Source organism: Pelmatolapia mariae, linkage group LG14 (assembly GCF_036321145.2).
Source record: "Pelmatolapia mariae isolate MD_Pm_ZW linkage group LG14, Pm_UMD_F_2, whole genome shotgun sequence".
Taxonomy (NCBI): Eukaryota; Metazoa; Chordata; class Actinopteri; order Cichliformes; family Cichlidae; genus Pelmatolapia; species Pelmatolapia mariae.
This window is the reverse complement of record NC_086239.1, coordinates 39,251,183-39,266,064: the sequence shown is the minus strand read 5'-3', so window position 1 is coordinate 39,266,064 and position 14,882 is coordinate 39,251,183. Positions and strand designations below refer to the sequence as shown.

At 44.0% G+C, this 14,882-nt stretch overlaps 2 protein-coding genes across 3 annotated transcripts; one reads left to right on the top strand and one right to left on the bottom strand.

Moving 5' to 3' along the window:
• The first annotated feature begins 505 nt into the window (after positions 1-505).
• On the top strand, positions 506-3,365 carry triap1 (TP53 regulated inhibitor of apoptosis 1). Its single transcript, XM_063494337.1, has one exon. The coding sequence runs from the start codon at positions 572-574 to the stop codon at positions 920-922; it is 351 nt and encodes a 116-aa protein (XP_063350407.1). The 5' UTR covers positions 506-571; the 3' UTR covers positions 923-3,365.
• Positions 3,366-4,746: 1,381 nt separating this feature from the next.
• On the bottom strand, positions 4,747-10,196 carry il15l (interleukin 15, like). Of its 2 annotated transcripts, none has more exons than XM_063493587.1 (4): positions 9,561-10,196; positions 8,641-8,688; positions 7,269-7,400; positions 4,747-5,640 (listed from the first exon to the last, which is right to left on the bottom strand). In XM_063493587.1, exons 1-4 carry the CDS (start codon positions 9,705-9,707, stop codon positions 5,533-5,535), a joined length of 435 nt encoding a protein of 144 aa, XP_063349657.1. In that variant the 5' UTR covers positions 9,708-10,196; the 3' UTR covers positions 4,747-5,532. The 2 variants fall into 2 exon arrangements, with proteins under 2 accessions (XP_063349657.1, XP_063349658.1); XM_063493588.1 differs by having other exon boundaries at positions 7,269-7,397.
• Positions 10,197-14,882: the final 4,686 nt, after the last annotated feature.

Below are 14,882 nucleotides of genomic sequence, written 5' to 3'. Positions count from 1 at the left end.
GATGACGAGGTGCCACTCCGCCATGTTTTTGAGAACACGTTTGTTTCTTCAATTTATCAAACGGCTAAAGTTAAAAAAAAAAAAGATAAATCATAAATGTAAAAAAAAAGTATACGTATATGCACATATCGGTAAATTAACAAACACACATATCTTTAAGTTTTTCAGTTTAGAGACTAAGCTGTTTTATTAGAGAAAAGGCATAGAAAATAATTATTAAAAATAATTAACTAAATAAAAACTACAAATAAACAACACAAATTGTTAGAAATCATTTTGACAAATGAAATGAACATGAATTTAAACTTGCTACAAAGAAAAAGGGAAGAGGAAAAATACAAATACATACTATATATATGATTGTTATTTGCCACAAATGATTATGGCAACCTTAAAAGTACATTTTAGTAAATAGATCAACATTTTAAATATTTCCATTATACAACTATGTATTTTTTAAAACACTTCGGGTTCATAATTTCTCCTCAGAGTGAATGCCTCTTTTGTATAAATCTATGTTACGTCCTCACGCAGGCACGCTGTTCGACTTTTCTCCAAACCAGCCAATCACATGGCGCACTTCAAGGAGAGCCACAGTGCGCATGTCGTTGTCGCCGACCGAGTTGGAACAGCAGGTAGGTCCTCCAGGTTTCGCTCCTCTGTCGTTTCTGAGCCGAGCGGTGTTTTTTTCCCGGAGATGAACAGCGTGGGGGAGGCCTGTACCGAGCTGAAGCGGGAGTACGACACCTGCTTCAACCGCTGGTTTGCCGAGAAGTTCCTGAAGGGCGACCGGAGCGGCGACCCGTGCACGGAGAGCTTCCGGAAGTACCAGCGCTGCGTGCAGGCGGCCATCAAGGAGAAGGAGATCCCCATCGACGGCGTGGACTTCATGGGGCCCAACAAGGACAAGCCTGAGAGCTGATGGAGGGCTGCTGGGGAAATCCTACAAATGCACGCCACACTGAGCGGGGTCCACGAGGCCCACCGAGCATGCGCAGGAGCGGACAAGCTCCTGTAGCTGGGGTTAGAGGGTGAAACGGCCCCTGAAAGAGCCGTCTCCTTAATTTTAAGCTTTTCTCTTTTACTGCACAGCTCTGTTCGGACTTCCTTTCTCAGCAGAGACACTTACAGCCCAGTTTTCCTCCAGAGGGCCCAGAGAGCTGCTGTCAGTCCCGAAACTGAGCTAAAACTGTCTGAATCCAATTACTAACCAGCTAAAGCTCCTCCATGACGGCCTGTGTGCGCGTTATGAAGCAGTGGCAGCCTGAAGCCATGCATTTGCACAGCTAAAATAAGATGTGATGCTGAAAACTCTTCGGACTGGTGTCATGTATGCAAAACTCAATCTTGCATTGTACGAATGAATTAAAGGGAGCTCGGTGTTGGAGCAGGACACGTGCACATGGTGTGTTTTTACTCTCTCACGGGTCGACGTCTCTCCTTATGTTTCTGCAGGTTTTTCTTTATCATTCGGAGTATTTTCAGTATTGAGACCAATTCTGTGTCTCATTCCTCCTGTGCCAGCGACAGACGTTCAGGTTAAACATGACCAGAGTTCTGAGTCTGCTCCTGCTGTGCACTGAAAGCACTTCGTTCTCTCACACCCCGGATGCTCTGATGTGCAAGCCCGGTGGAGCTTACACATATCAAACCCCTGCCTGGTCCTGGGCTCGGTTTGTGGGGGGTGTACGACGGAGGGAGCTTAATGAGTTCATGAGGCAGAGTCAATGTTTTCAGTGCCCTGGAGGTGGCTTAAAGTTTGAGCTTAAAGTCAGCTGGGAGCGCCACACTAACTGGTCCTCTGCATGCATCCAGCCAGTAACACCAGTAAATGAATGCAGCTGTTCAAACAGGTGATGCAGAAAGTTTTTGTTTTTTTAATGTTTGGTCTTAATCTGCTGCCAAGATTAAGACTGCTGCTACTAGAACACAAGAAAATGAATCAGTTTCATCTGCAGGCTGTTAATCAAGAAGACGTGCTCGCTCATTAATTTCACTTTGGCTCGTCAGGCGACAAGCTAGAGTGGTTTACTCTGAGGCCGCGGGACAGAGAGCATTAATGTTAGAGATAAACAGCAGCACTGAGCACGCTCAGAGGTTCCATAAATTTAGTTATTGTAGTCCCTTCAGTCTGTCTGGTTATTGCATCACCAGGATTTTCTGCAGCATTACTCTGTGTGTTATTTCCATCACTACTGTTGTATTTCACTATAATGTTTGAGCATCTTTATACAACCCCAAGTACAAAATAGTTAGCTGTTGTGTAAAATGTAAATAAAAGCAATGCAGTGACTTCAAGTCTGAAACTATATTTCATTCACAGTAGAACACAGAAACATATCAAACTGTGAAAATGAACCACTGTGATAAAAATATGAGCTCCTTGTGAACATGATGGCAGCGACATGTCTGTAAAAGTAGGACAGGTCCATGTTTGCTCTCTAACATCAGTCTGTGATGGTCTGATGGAGGAATCCAGCTGCTCAGCAGTCCTGGCTCTGCTTCGTCCTCTTGCTGCTTTCATGATGCTCCAGATGTTGTCAGCTGGTCAGAGGTCTGGACTGCAGGCGGGCCGGTTCAGGGTCGGACTCTGCTCCTCTGAAGCAGTGAGGCTGTTATAGAAGCAGCTCAAACACAAAGGCCTTCCTGAGAAACATCTGCATGGAGCAGATGTTGCTCTTAAACCTGTTTATACCTTTCAGCACTGATGGAGCCTTTCCAGATGTGCCGGTTCTGAAATTGTTCCACAGTTAACAGACACAGTTTGTGTAGATTGGCGACTTTCTGCTCATGAGTTACAATATGATGCTTCCAGCTGTTTCTTAGTAACTGCGGCGCTACCACTCTTTCAATGAGCTGTTGGAACTGTTGCTGCCGTCAAAATGACCTAATATTTTTCTGTTTTTCTGATGTTTCCTGTGTTGTGAATAAAATGTGAGTTTTGCGCTTCCATTTTACACAGCCTGCCAATTTATTCCGGACTGAAGGAGCCGTTCGTCTCATGTTGTCTCTAACAGGTGGATTCAGTGCTCACTGGAAGGAAAAAGTACAAGTCAGAAGCAAAGAGCACAACCTGACAGAGAAAGTTGATTACCACCACCGTACATATCATCCCTTTTTCTAGCATTGCTTGCTTCAGTGTTTGTCCCTCAGAGGTCCAAGGATACAGGATACAATGTGAACTCCAACAGCTTTCCTGACTCACATAAATTAGTCAACTTTGCTTGGAAATGAAAAATATCTGTTTTTCACTGCTGTTATTGTTGCTGTTAGCTGCTGTTAGCTGCTGTTAGCAGGTATTAGTGAAACTTTGAAGTGGATCTAACGTTGTTGGACTGCAACACTTACTGAATAAACTGATGTGATGAGAGAACGTGATCAAACTGTTTCTCAGAGGGAACGTGTCATTTTTAGGAGACTCGAGGCTGACATTAGCTGGCCTAATTTTAGCGTATCACCAGCTGGTGTTGTTTAGCCACCTGTATTTAGCTGGCAGAAGAAGAGAGGGTCACACGTCTAATCTGCTGACAAGTAACTGACGTGTGCTGACTTCAGTCAGGAGAAGAGGCGAGGAGGGAGAGGGGCGTTGACTAATGAGTAAAACATTCATCTTTTCTAATATATAACCTCAAACTTGCCAGTATGATATCATGGTGATACTTGTGCTAATGATATTATTTTACTATTACTTTCACACAAGGTTCAGCTAGCGTTGCACAAAAATACAAACATCCTCCAAGCAGCTACCTTTTATTTTCTTACTTTTGAGCACATTTCATAGCTGGTACTTTTTCACTTGAGTATTGAAGTTGAGTCAGTACTTTAAATTTTACTGGAGTATTTTTTAACAGTAGTAATTGTACTTCTGCTTAAGTACAGAATGTCTGTACTTTTGCCACCTCTGGATACGATAAAGAGAAAGCAGGGAGACACCACAGTGATAAACGGATAATGAAGTCCAAACATTTCATTGATTTTCATGTTAAATATGTGTAAACATGAGGTTGCATTTCAGGCTTTTCCGGAGCCTTAAACCGCATTCACAGCTGTTCCCGTTTATGTGGGATTGGACAGCATTTTTATCCCCCCAGTCACCCACCATACCCTCACCCCGGTGTCACACTCTGAAACAATGTCTCACATTTTGATTAGCTCGGGTTTAAAGACTTGAACACAGGCTGTATCTTCTCTCTGTGCTCGTTACTTTTAGAATAATGAACAAGTTATAGAATAGTGTTCCGAACAAATCTGCATTTTTCCATCAGTCTGTGTGTCTGTTTCAGTTTTGCCCACATTTAGTTTGTTAGGATGTGGTCTTAATAAGACTCTGAAGGTAAAAACAAACCCGACGGTCTGTCAGTCTCAGGGGGTAGATGGTTTCCAGCTGTGTATACTAAAGTGCCTGAACTCCCAAATAGTGGAGTCGATCCAGTTAATGTACAATGGGACTAATGGGAAGTGAACAGTTCTTCTAGACTAGCTCACAGCAGGCTCCCAAAAGTTCTCCAATTAGGAGAAAGTCAATGTTGATTGAGGGTGAACTGAGGGGCTTCGTCCATATCATGCCAAGCTACACTAGAACACTCCAAGGTCTAAAAATATGACGCTGGGACTTTCTCATTTGAAGCTCACTTACCTGGAAATAATTCATTTTTATCATCTAACTTTATCTAACCAAGCCGTACAAAAAGACGACAGAAGGGGGTAATTTTATTTTGAAGGTGCAAGGAATAAGAGTGAACAGTGTGTATCAGCTTACATTCAAAATGAAGTTTATTGTACTGAACTAAATACAGGAGCATCAGATCAAAGTAGGGAGAGAGTGAGCTTATTAGAAAAGTGGAAAAAGCTTTATATGTTTCTGAGGTTTACATCAGAGCTGTGTAGGAGCATATTTTGGCCACAGTAGGCGGTAAGCAGTGATGTCCTTGCAGCTGTCCATTGCATTGTAATGTCTAATGCATGAATAATCTGGCAGTGGCTTTTGACCGAGCCAGTTGTGCGATCCTCAGGAAGTCCCACATGCTCAGAAACTGTTGCACATTTCTGTGATGGTGTCTGTGGTTGTGAAATACGTAGACAGGTCTGTTGTCCTCCTGCCATCCTCGGTGTTCTTCCATCAGTTTACCAAGGCCAATACACTGACCCAACACCCCCTTTTCACCCACTGTCCAACTGCTTGATACCAGCCTTATTAATATAATAATACTCATTATTAGCAGATAAAAATACACAGATATTTAAAGCACATTAAAGTGACCAACGTGCTCTCAGCATCTGACTGCAGCTTAGTTGGGACCTGACTGTGTCTTCTTTATGACTTCATCAGTGAGACATTTATGTTAGCTGATGAGTTGATATGAGACTACAAGCAAGCTTTTTCCACCCAGAACCCCGCATTAGCCTCCAGCTGTAACTCAAATACCACCGAGCTGCTTGGACATCATGCATTCTGCGCTTTATTTGTGTGCAGGTGGTTTAATAGAAAGCTAATGAAAAGAAAGTCAGGCCATGCAGTCTCTTCTGAAAGTCCTAACAGTAGTCACTGTTAGTTTTCTCAACAGTCCATAGAAGATTTTCAAGAAAGGTGGTTGCATTTTCCTCCTTCATGACCTCACACCGACGACACTTTGACGCTGTCTGCGGAGGAGAAGAAACAGAAATGAAGGCGTGTTATAGTCTGTAAGAAGACGGGAACACAACCAAGACTTGAAGAGCAGTTGGAGCATTCAAGGTTTTCACCAGAAACTTCCTATAACCCATAAGTCTTTGGGACATGGTGTAACCAGCCTTTAGCTGTAATGTTGGAGTACCCCAGGGCTCTATGCTAGGTCCTCTTCAGCTTCTACTCGAATGTTCTGCCTTGATGCTCAAATCAATGCAGGTGGTACAGTAATAGATTGTACAGTGCTAGTGCTATTAACCAGTAACTGAAATAAAACTTAGATCACAGTGTTGAAGTAAATATTTGATAATGGAACAAAAAGCAACACTGATACCTCTCCACGTGACACAGAAGTCAAAGCTGGATTCCCACCAGAAAACAAAAATTGTTGGGAGGGCAACATAATCTACCAGCAATGCTCCTCACTGTGGGCTTTAATCCTGTAATGGTTACATTATCATTACAATTGTCACTTCTAAGTACCAAATGTGAACTTGGGCTTAAAAAAACTAGCAGTTCCTCCACTGAAGGAGTCAGTGAGGTGCCTTAAAAAACCCAGAGACTGACTTTACATTTGCATAATCTAATATAGGTGCAGGGGGGCTGAAGCCTATCCCAGCTACCACAGGGCATGAGGCAGGGTACATCCCAGACAGGTCACCAGTCTGTCGCAACCCTACCAACTGCATGGGTTTGGACTGTGGGAGGAAGCCAGAGTACCCGGAGGGAACCACGCAGACACATGGAGAACAGAAAGGTCAGAGGGTGGAGTCAAACGCACGACCTTGTTGCTGTTAGGCAACAGCGCTAACAACCGCCAACGTGTTGCCGTCCATGTCATCGTCATCAAATTAAAATAAATCTTCCCGGTCCATCACAGACCTTCCCATAAATGTTTCAGAGGAAAGAGAAACTTCTTGTTATTGAGCATTTAGGTTTTTATTCGTTGTTGTTTTTATTCGTACAGTGAATTCAAAACAACAGAGCGCTTTCCAGTCAAGGCAAATATGTTATAATCCAAGTAGAAAAAAATGTGAAAACACAACTTAAAAAAACAACGTAACTGAAAATGACAGACATGATAAAAATGTGATAAATATTAAAATAATAAAGAGTCAAATAAAAATAAATATATGGAGGAAGTTCCTAAATTGGACTCCACCACCTTTCTGTGCGGAGTTTGCATGTTCTCTTCGTGTCTGTGTGGGTTCTATGTGTGGGTTCTATGTGCGGGTTCTATGCGCGGGTTCTATGCGCGGGTTCTATGCGCGGGTTCTCGTCAGGTCCTTTTTTTGGGAAAGAACAGGAGCTCTGGCTGAGAACTATGGTCTCAGACTTGGACGCGCTACTTCTCGTCTCATACGTAATGCAAACTTCCACAATCAGAGCTGGAGGTCATTGTTTGATGAAGCCAACAGACCACCAAACCCAACACCCTACATCTCAAGTCTTTCCATAAAATTTCCTTCAAAGCCAGCAGTGCTAACCAAACTCTCACTGCAGGATGATCAGGGCCTGGATTGGCCACAGTTTTGAATGCACAGTTTAAAATAACTCTTACATTAGAAGTAATGTGAATTCCTCCTATAACTGTTTCTCATACCTGGTTTATCCTGGACGCCAGTCTATTCAGCAATATATTCAATTTTTTCCACTTGGGCTCGAGCTCCCACTCATTCACGAGGACGATCATTTCAGAAGCAAAACATTGCATCATGGTCCTGGGACAAATCTGCTGGAGGGAGAGAAAGGAGAGAGAGCAAAGGAATGATGCCATGAAGGAAAAAAAACACAGCAGTTACAGTCATGTGCAGCTTCAGAAAGCAGCTTTGCATGATTCGCAGTTCAAAATAATCCTTCTTTATCGGACACGTGGCCACGGTGAACCCCCTCAGTTCATTCTCTGTCTGAAACATGCTGTTTTAGCTCCTCCCTCTTAAAGACCACTGTCCTCTGATTGGCTGCTCCTGAGAAACAGAGGGTTAAACATCAAGGTGGAGGGTGGAGCTTCTGTGCTCGAGATGACCATATTAGGGATAAACAGCAGCCTGTAGCCCGAGCTATACTGAACGCACACTGAGCTCATTTATCTGTCATGTGGCAGTAAAAGGTCCATGTCATACAACTGAGATTATGGGAAAATACCAAAGACTGAGGAGAGCCTGTTATTGTTTCTGACGTCTGACCCTGTGGGATCTCTGCAGCTCTCATCATCTGGAGAATTCCTGAAATGAGCTGGGCGACAAGCTTGAAGAAAACAAACACGTCCATTTTATGTTGAAAAACCAATAAAAAGCTTTAAAAATGAAAATGTAATTTTGTCATGGTCGTAAAAATTCCATCAATAATACATTTTAACTTTTATTCCCTTTTTTAATGATATGAGGATAAAAACGTCCACAAGCCGTGGTGCACAGCGCTGAGGGTGTCTGCGTGCACGTCGAGGCCAAAGGAAGCCGTTGCAGCAGAGCCACTAACACGGAGCTGCTGCAGACATGACATTTGCTCTGCCTTATGTCTTTCCTTGGGATAGAAAACTTTCCATATCCAATTTCTCCTCATCCTGAAGGACTGGACACTGAAATTTATGCCAGAGTCTTAAAGGAACCCTGCAGTGTTCCTGACACAGCGAATCCATGTTCCTGTTAATGAAGCTATTCTGTAACTTGACCCCTGACCCCGGCGTCACAGCTGTGCTTGTGTTTTATGGTCTGCTTCCTGAAGCTGCATTCACTCTCACTCACTACATCCAGCTGTTGCATTGTTACTCATGACATGTTTAAACAGCGGCTCCAGCAGAATGTTAAGATCACTGAACACGGAGCACCAAGACCGCTGTCAGTGCTTGACCTTTAACCTGAATGTGCACAAGCTGAGGCGGAGGATCTTTGCCTCTGTGTGTTGTAGTTATTAGTCTGTCAGGCATTTTTAGCTGCGGGCTGAATCATGATTCAGTGCTTTGTCTAGGCACATACCTCGTAGTCTTCCATGGTGGGTGTGTACAGGCTGCAGTTCAGCTGCAACTAAAGGGAAAGAGAAAGTTAGCTGCACATGTGCGTAACCACAGAAAAGCGGAACATTTTCCAGGTAAACAGTCTAAATACAAAAGCTCACTGTGTGCTGCAGACTGAGCGCACGATGAAACCCTCTGAGACCAGAAGCGCCCGAAGCCAAGAGCTCTTCAAGTTAGCTTGCAGGCTCAGCTTTCAGCTGCATGCTTAGTGCTAATTAGCAATCAATACTACGGAGCTACAACCACATCCACCCAGCTTGCAGTGCAAATATTTTTAGAGCGGACTCATTTTTCCTGGGACACTGACATCTGCTAATGTCACGTCAAAGAGAACATGTTTTTCTCCTTGTCTTTTTTTCCAGGGAAAAAAAAACTCCTGTGGATTAATTTTGCATGAGTCACAATTGAAAACAATCTGCATGTCTGGGACTCAGAGATGATCCACGATGCTCATTCTGCTGAAGCAGCTTTGCATGACTCTCAGTGTGAAAATAATCCCATTTCCTCCCCTCAGCTTATTCTCTGTGTGACAAACTTGTTCTTTCTACGCAGAAGTCACTCTGCAGCTTAGGTGTGCGTTAGGTGTGTGCTGTAGTTATTTTACATGACTCATCCTCCTCAACAATAAAAGCATGCTTACATATCTTCAAGATAAGCCACCGAAGATACTGCTGCAGTTCACAGTTCACACACCTGAGTTCTGTGAACTGTGAAGTGCAGCAGTATAGCAGCCTGGATTGTAAAGCTGAGCAGGGTGAGGTATGAATCTGAAACCCTAAAGCTGCTTTTGACCTTCAAGCATTAAAAAGCGTTCACGTTGCGTGACGTTGCGTGATGAAGTGCGTGTGTTTCTAAGTGAGCGATACAGGCTTGCAGTCATACCTTTTTGGAGATGTTGGAGACTTTCTCCTTCAGGCTCTCGATCTGCACGTAGAGGTCCCTGCTGCATGGTTTTTGGGTGATGGCAATGATGTTGACAGAACACAGAAACACAAACACACTCACGAGAGCTGGCCTCTCCCTCTGCATGGCACAGGCGGCAAAACCATCATCTGTGTCACATTATCCTCTGCTGTCTGCTGCCCCACAACTCACTACAACATCCTCAACAAATCAATCACAGCTGGGAGAAAGCAGAACCCTCCGGAGGCTTCCACTCCCCGACCCTCCGACAGGACTCAGATGGCTTAGAGTGTCTTCAGCGTCTGTCCTCTGCTGGACTCCAGCTGAAAGCTCAACAGCAGTTGTAGAATGAAGAAAATCCTTTCTTTGGCCAGTTTTCAGGAATTTTTGGTCAAACTTCCAACCTTCACTCCTCCAGTCGTATGCCGCGCTGCTGGGGAAGGCTCCTGGCTATCCAAGGAAAAGAGGAATTAATTAAAAGAGGAATGAACATCCAGAAGGACAAGTTTGGAGTTTTGGCAGGTGATGGTTCACTTCAGGGGAAAAAGGTGCGTTATCCGGAGCTGCTGGTCTACACGTGATTGGAGAGATCGGAGCGAAAGGATGGACTCCCTCTCTTCTGTCCCTTTATCCTGCTTCACCCTCCAGTTTTCACTTTCTCACTCCTCCCCTTCTTCCTCCTCCTCTGGATTATTTGCATTTTGCTTTCAAGTTCCCACCTCTTTTCTCCAGTTGTTTCCTTTGCTCCCAGCGATCGCGAGTGCAGTGTTTCTTCATCTAAACCCTGCAGGGAACAAAATCTACAATAAGCACAAAGCAACAGACATCCTGGAGTTTCTCTGTGTTTGCCAACAGCCTGACTGACTAATCATCAAAACCCGCGAAGGCCATAATTACCTGAGATAAAACATTTTCACTGAAAGTAAAGAGATGGAACCAGTGCCAAAGAACACGTTACATGGAAACAACAATGGAGCGAACGCAGTGAAAGACATGGCAGGACTTCCCATATGGAAAAGATATATATAAATCTTATAAAGTTTGTATCTGTCTTGTGTGAAACTTGTATGAAAAGCATACAAGAGTGAAAACAGATATAAGATCCCTTGAAAAATTATATAAATGAAACTTGTATGTTTTGGATACTTCCTAAAACAATATATGAAAGTAATGAGAAAGTGACCACTTTCATGAGTAAATCATATAAGCCTTATATGATTCATTATATGACGTAGGCCACATCTGATGCAAGTCTTTTCTATTTCTTTTCCATATGGGTTCCTGTGAAGGCGTCAGAGTTTGGTACTGGGACTTGAGCGGTTGGCCGTACTTTGGACCGAGACCTGCTTACATCACGAGCTAGAAGTGAGATTATCAGTGTTATGACAACTTCAACACTGACTTCAAATCAAAGCAGCACAGTGCTGAATGTTAATCAGAATCAGAATACTTTATTGATCCCTAGGGGAAATTATTTTTTGTTACAGTGCTCCATTACAAACAAACATTAACAAAGACAGACAGTAAACTAACTAAGAATAGCACAATATATACAGGCATATATATATATATCTAAAGTCACTTATTAATAAATAGCTAAAAAAGAAACATGTGTAGCTGTTGCAGTAAACAGTGTGTTAGGTGGAGGAGTTGTACAGGGAGATGGCCACAGGCAGGAATGATGTCCTGTGACGTTCAGTGGTGCTTTTCAGTACTCTCAGTCTCTCACTGAACGTGCTCCTATGACTGACCAGCATGTCATGGAGTGGGTGGGAGGTGTTATCCAACATTGTCTTTATCTTGGACAGCATCCGCCTCTCCGACACCACCTTGAGGCACATTACTGGCCTTACGGATCAGTTTATTGAGTCTGTTGGCATCTGCGACCCTCAGCCTGCTCCCCCAGCATGCAACAGCATAGAGGATCGCACTGGCCACAACAGACTCGTAGAAAATCCTCAGCATTTTCTGGCAGATGTTGAAGGACCTCAGTCGCCTCAAAAAATAGAGACGACTCTGGCCCTTTCTGTAAAGTGCTGTGGTGTTTGTAGCCCAGTCCAGTTTATTGTCAATGTGTACTCCAAGGTATTTATAGTCCTCCACAATGTCAACACTGACCCCCTGGATTGAAACAGGGGTCAAGTGTTTCCTGGTCTTCCTGAAGTCCACGATCAATTCCTTGGTCTTTGCCACGTTGAGCTGCAGATGATTCTGCTCACACCACGTGACAAAGGAGTCGACCACAGCCCGGTACTCCGTCTCATCATCCCTGCTGATGCATCCAACCACCGCAGAGTCACCAGAAAACTTCTGAAGATGGCAGGTCTCTGTGCAGTGGCTGAAGTCTGTGGTGTAGAGGGTGAAGAGGAAGGGGGAGAGGACAGTCCCCTGTGGTGCCCCTGTGTTGCTGATTACCTTGTAAGACACACACTGTGGGAGACGTACATATTGTGGTCTTCCTGTCAGGTAATCAACAATCCAGGACACCAGAGAAGCATCCACCTGCATCGCTGCTAACTTATCACCCAGGAGGGTCAGCCTGATGGTGTTGAAAGCACTGGAAAAGTCAAAAAACATGACCCTCACAGTGCTCGCCGGCTGGTCCAGATGGGTGTAGACACGATTGAGCAGGTAGATGATGAGGTAAATATATGTAAAAGCATTATGTAATTTTCCCGGCCACCTGAAATTTGAACACTGGCATCAAATATTTCCAAACTCTGCTGCAGACAGCACACGTGGTAATATCAGCAGAAGAACAGCAGCCTTCTGACAGCGTGAAGGAAAAGGTTCAAACATTCGATACTGTGAACTTAATCTGTGTGTGATTAAGAGCTCCGGCCCGCCTGATATCAGTGAGCAACAGTTTTATTTTTGTTTGATTTGGATTAGATCTGGTATGCACATCGAGGCGGCGGTGCAGTGCTGCTGCCAAAAAACTAAATAAAGCACACAAATGAATGCTCTGTTGAACAGTAATGGGAGCAATTTCCCCGACTACACTAACAAAAACCCTGAAGAAGATCTCTCAGAGACGGGCGATGAAAGCTTCTGTGAGCTTGTGCGGACTCTCAAACCCACATCTGCCAGACATGAGTCAACTTACAGCATATAGTTTCCTCGACTAATCCCTGTCACGTCTTGGTGAGGAACGTCTGAGGTCAGTAATGGGAGGAAAGGCTCTGGGAAGTAAAAGCAACATAACTTATGGTGAAGTTTGTGTCTCCTTCAACAGAAATGATGATACCTAATAATGTGCCGTGGAACAGCCCGGAACAAGAGCTCCAATTTCTTGGACGTAGAGGATCTGCTCATGTCACTCGGAGACTAGGCCGCGGCAGGTTGGAGCTTTCTGGGAGATTAAAAAATTAAAACTAGAAAACATGCAAAGACATTTTAAGCGTTGGCTGCAGTTCGAGTTGTCAGCACTTCATGTCTCCGTAGAGTAAGACATCTACGAGGAGTGAAACTTTCCCCAACTCGAAGAGTTTGGAACATCATGAAATGGGAAATATATGTGAAGCAGCTGGAATGGCACAACGTTCCTCGCCTCTCCCAGAAGTCTAGTGCTGCTTTTTCCAGATGTTTGCAGGTTGTCATTTAAAGGCTTCATGTTTTAAACTGACACATTTGTGAATCACTGGTTTCGGTTTTGTTCTTAGGGGCTAAGGGACGGTGTCGGCCGACTGAGGGAACATCTGCAAAATCAGCCCGAGACCAGGCAGATGTTCCCTGTCGCTGTAACCTCGCTCTTCCACCAGTATCTCATACCCCCCTCATAACACCTGTACAGTTAGAACTCACCTGTGTAAGTTTATATTAGTAGGGGTGTGGCCTCTGACTGACAGATGGATGGTGATACAGGCAGCTCCGCCTGCTGCGGTCTGCTACGCTTCGCCTCAGCTAAATGAGTCCCTGAAGGTTTCAAAATGCCACTTAGAAAATGATGAGTAATGAAAGACATGTTCCAGGAAAGACAGCAATGACATGGAGCACATATAGCACATGGACAATGTCCAGCTATATGTAGCATGTGCTCTGGTTGTCACGGTCCTGGGACGGTTTGGTTTTCATCGTTATTTACAGTTTCTAGTGTCTGTGCTCCTGCTGTCGTATCTCTGGTGAAGTTTTGTATTCTTGTTCTCCTTCTTCGTTTCCGTCATCGTTCCTCTGTTCATGCTCGTCTCTGAACACCTCGAGTTCACTCGGCTGCTTCTGTCCTGTGACACATCATCAGTAAACACTAGTGTCCCAGTGCCACAGGCAGCCATCGCACTGCCTCCGTCTTACAGATGATGTGTGCGCTTTGGATCATGAGCTGTTCCGCGCCTTCTCCATTCTTTATTCTTGCCATCATTCTTGTAGAGCTTGATTTTGGTCTCATCTGTCCGAAGAATGTTTTTCCAGGTCTGTGCCGGCGTTTTAAAATGTTTATTAGCAAAGTCCAGTCTAGCTTTGGGATTCTTGAAGTGGCTTGGATATCGATACAGCGTTGTTCACTTGGTTGGCTGCTGTGAAGGGCTTTCTCTTCACCATGGAAATGATTCTGCGATCATACACCACTGGTGTCTTCTGTGGACGTCCTGGTCTTTTCGCATTGCTGAGTTCACCAGTGCTTTCTTTCTTTCTCAGGATGTACAAAGCTGTAGATATCACCCTTCCTAATATTATAGCCATTTCTCAAATGTTTTTTCCTGTTTTCACAGTTTAAGGATTTCTTGTTCCACCTGCATGGAGAGCTCCTTTGACCTCATGTTGTCTGTTCACAGCAAAATCGTCCAAATTCAAGCACAACAACACAAATCAGCTCCAGGCTTTTATCTGCTGAATTGATAAGGACATAACAAAGGATCTGCCCACACCTGAACATGAAGTAGCCTTTGAGTCATTGTCCAGTTACTTTTGGTCCATTTAAAAAGAGGGTGGTAGATGTTAAGGAGCTGCAACTCCTAACGCCTTCATCCAGTTTGAATGTGGGAACCCTCAAATGAAAGCTGAGAGTCTACACATCACGTCCATGTCCATTTTGTAACTATAATTGGAATATGTTTCAACAAACCCAAACTTGTGTCAGTGTCCAAATAAACATATATGAGCCTAACTGTATGCTAACTTCTTCCTTTTTCATAAATATGATTTTGAAATGTTGCCACTGTAAATACTGACTGAAGACAGTGGTGGGAGTCTGAGACAATAAGTGCTGGATGGACTGTGGATATTCACGTTCCCTCAGCATTCCAATGTTTCCTATACTTCACTCTGCGATTTAACTTCCTCCAACTGTACGTATACCCCTAACTG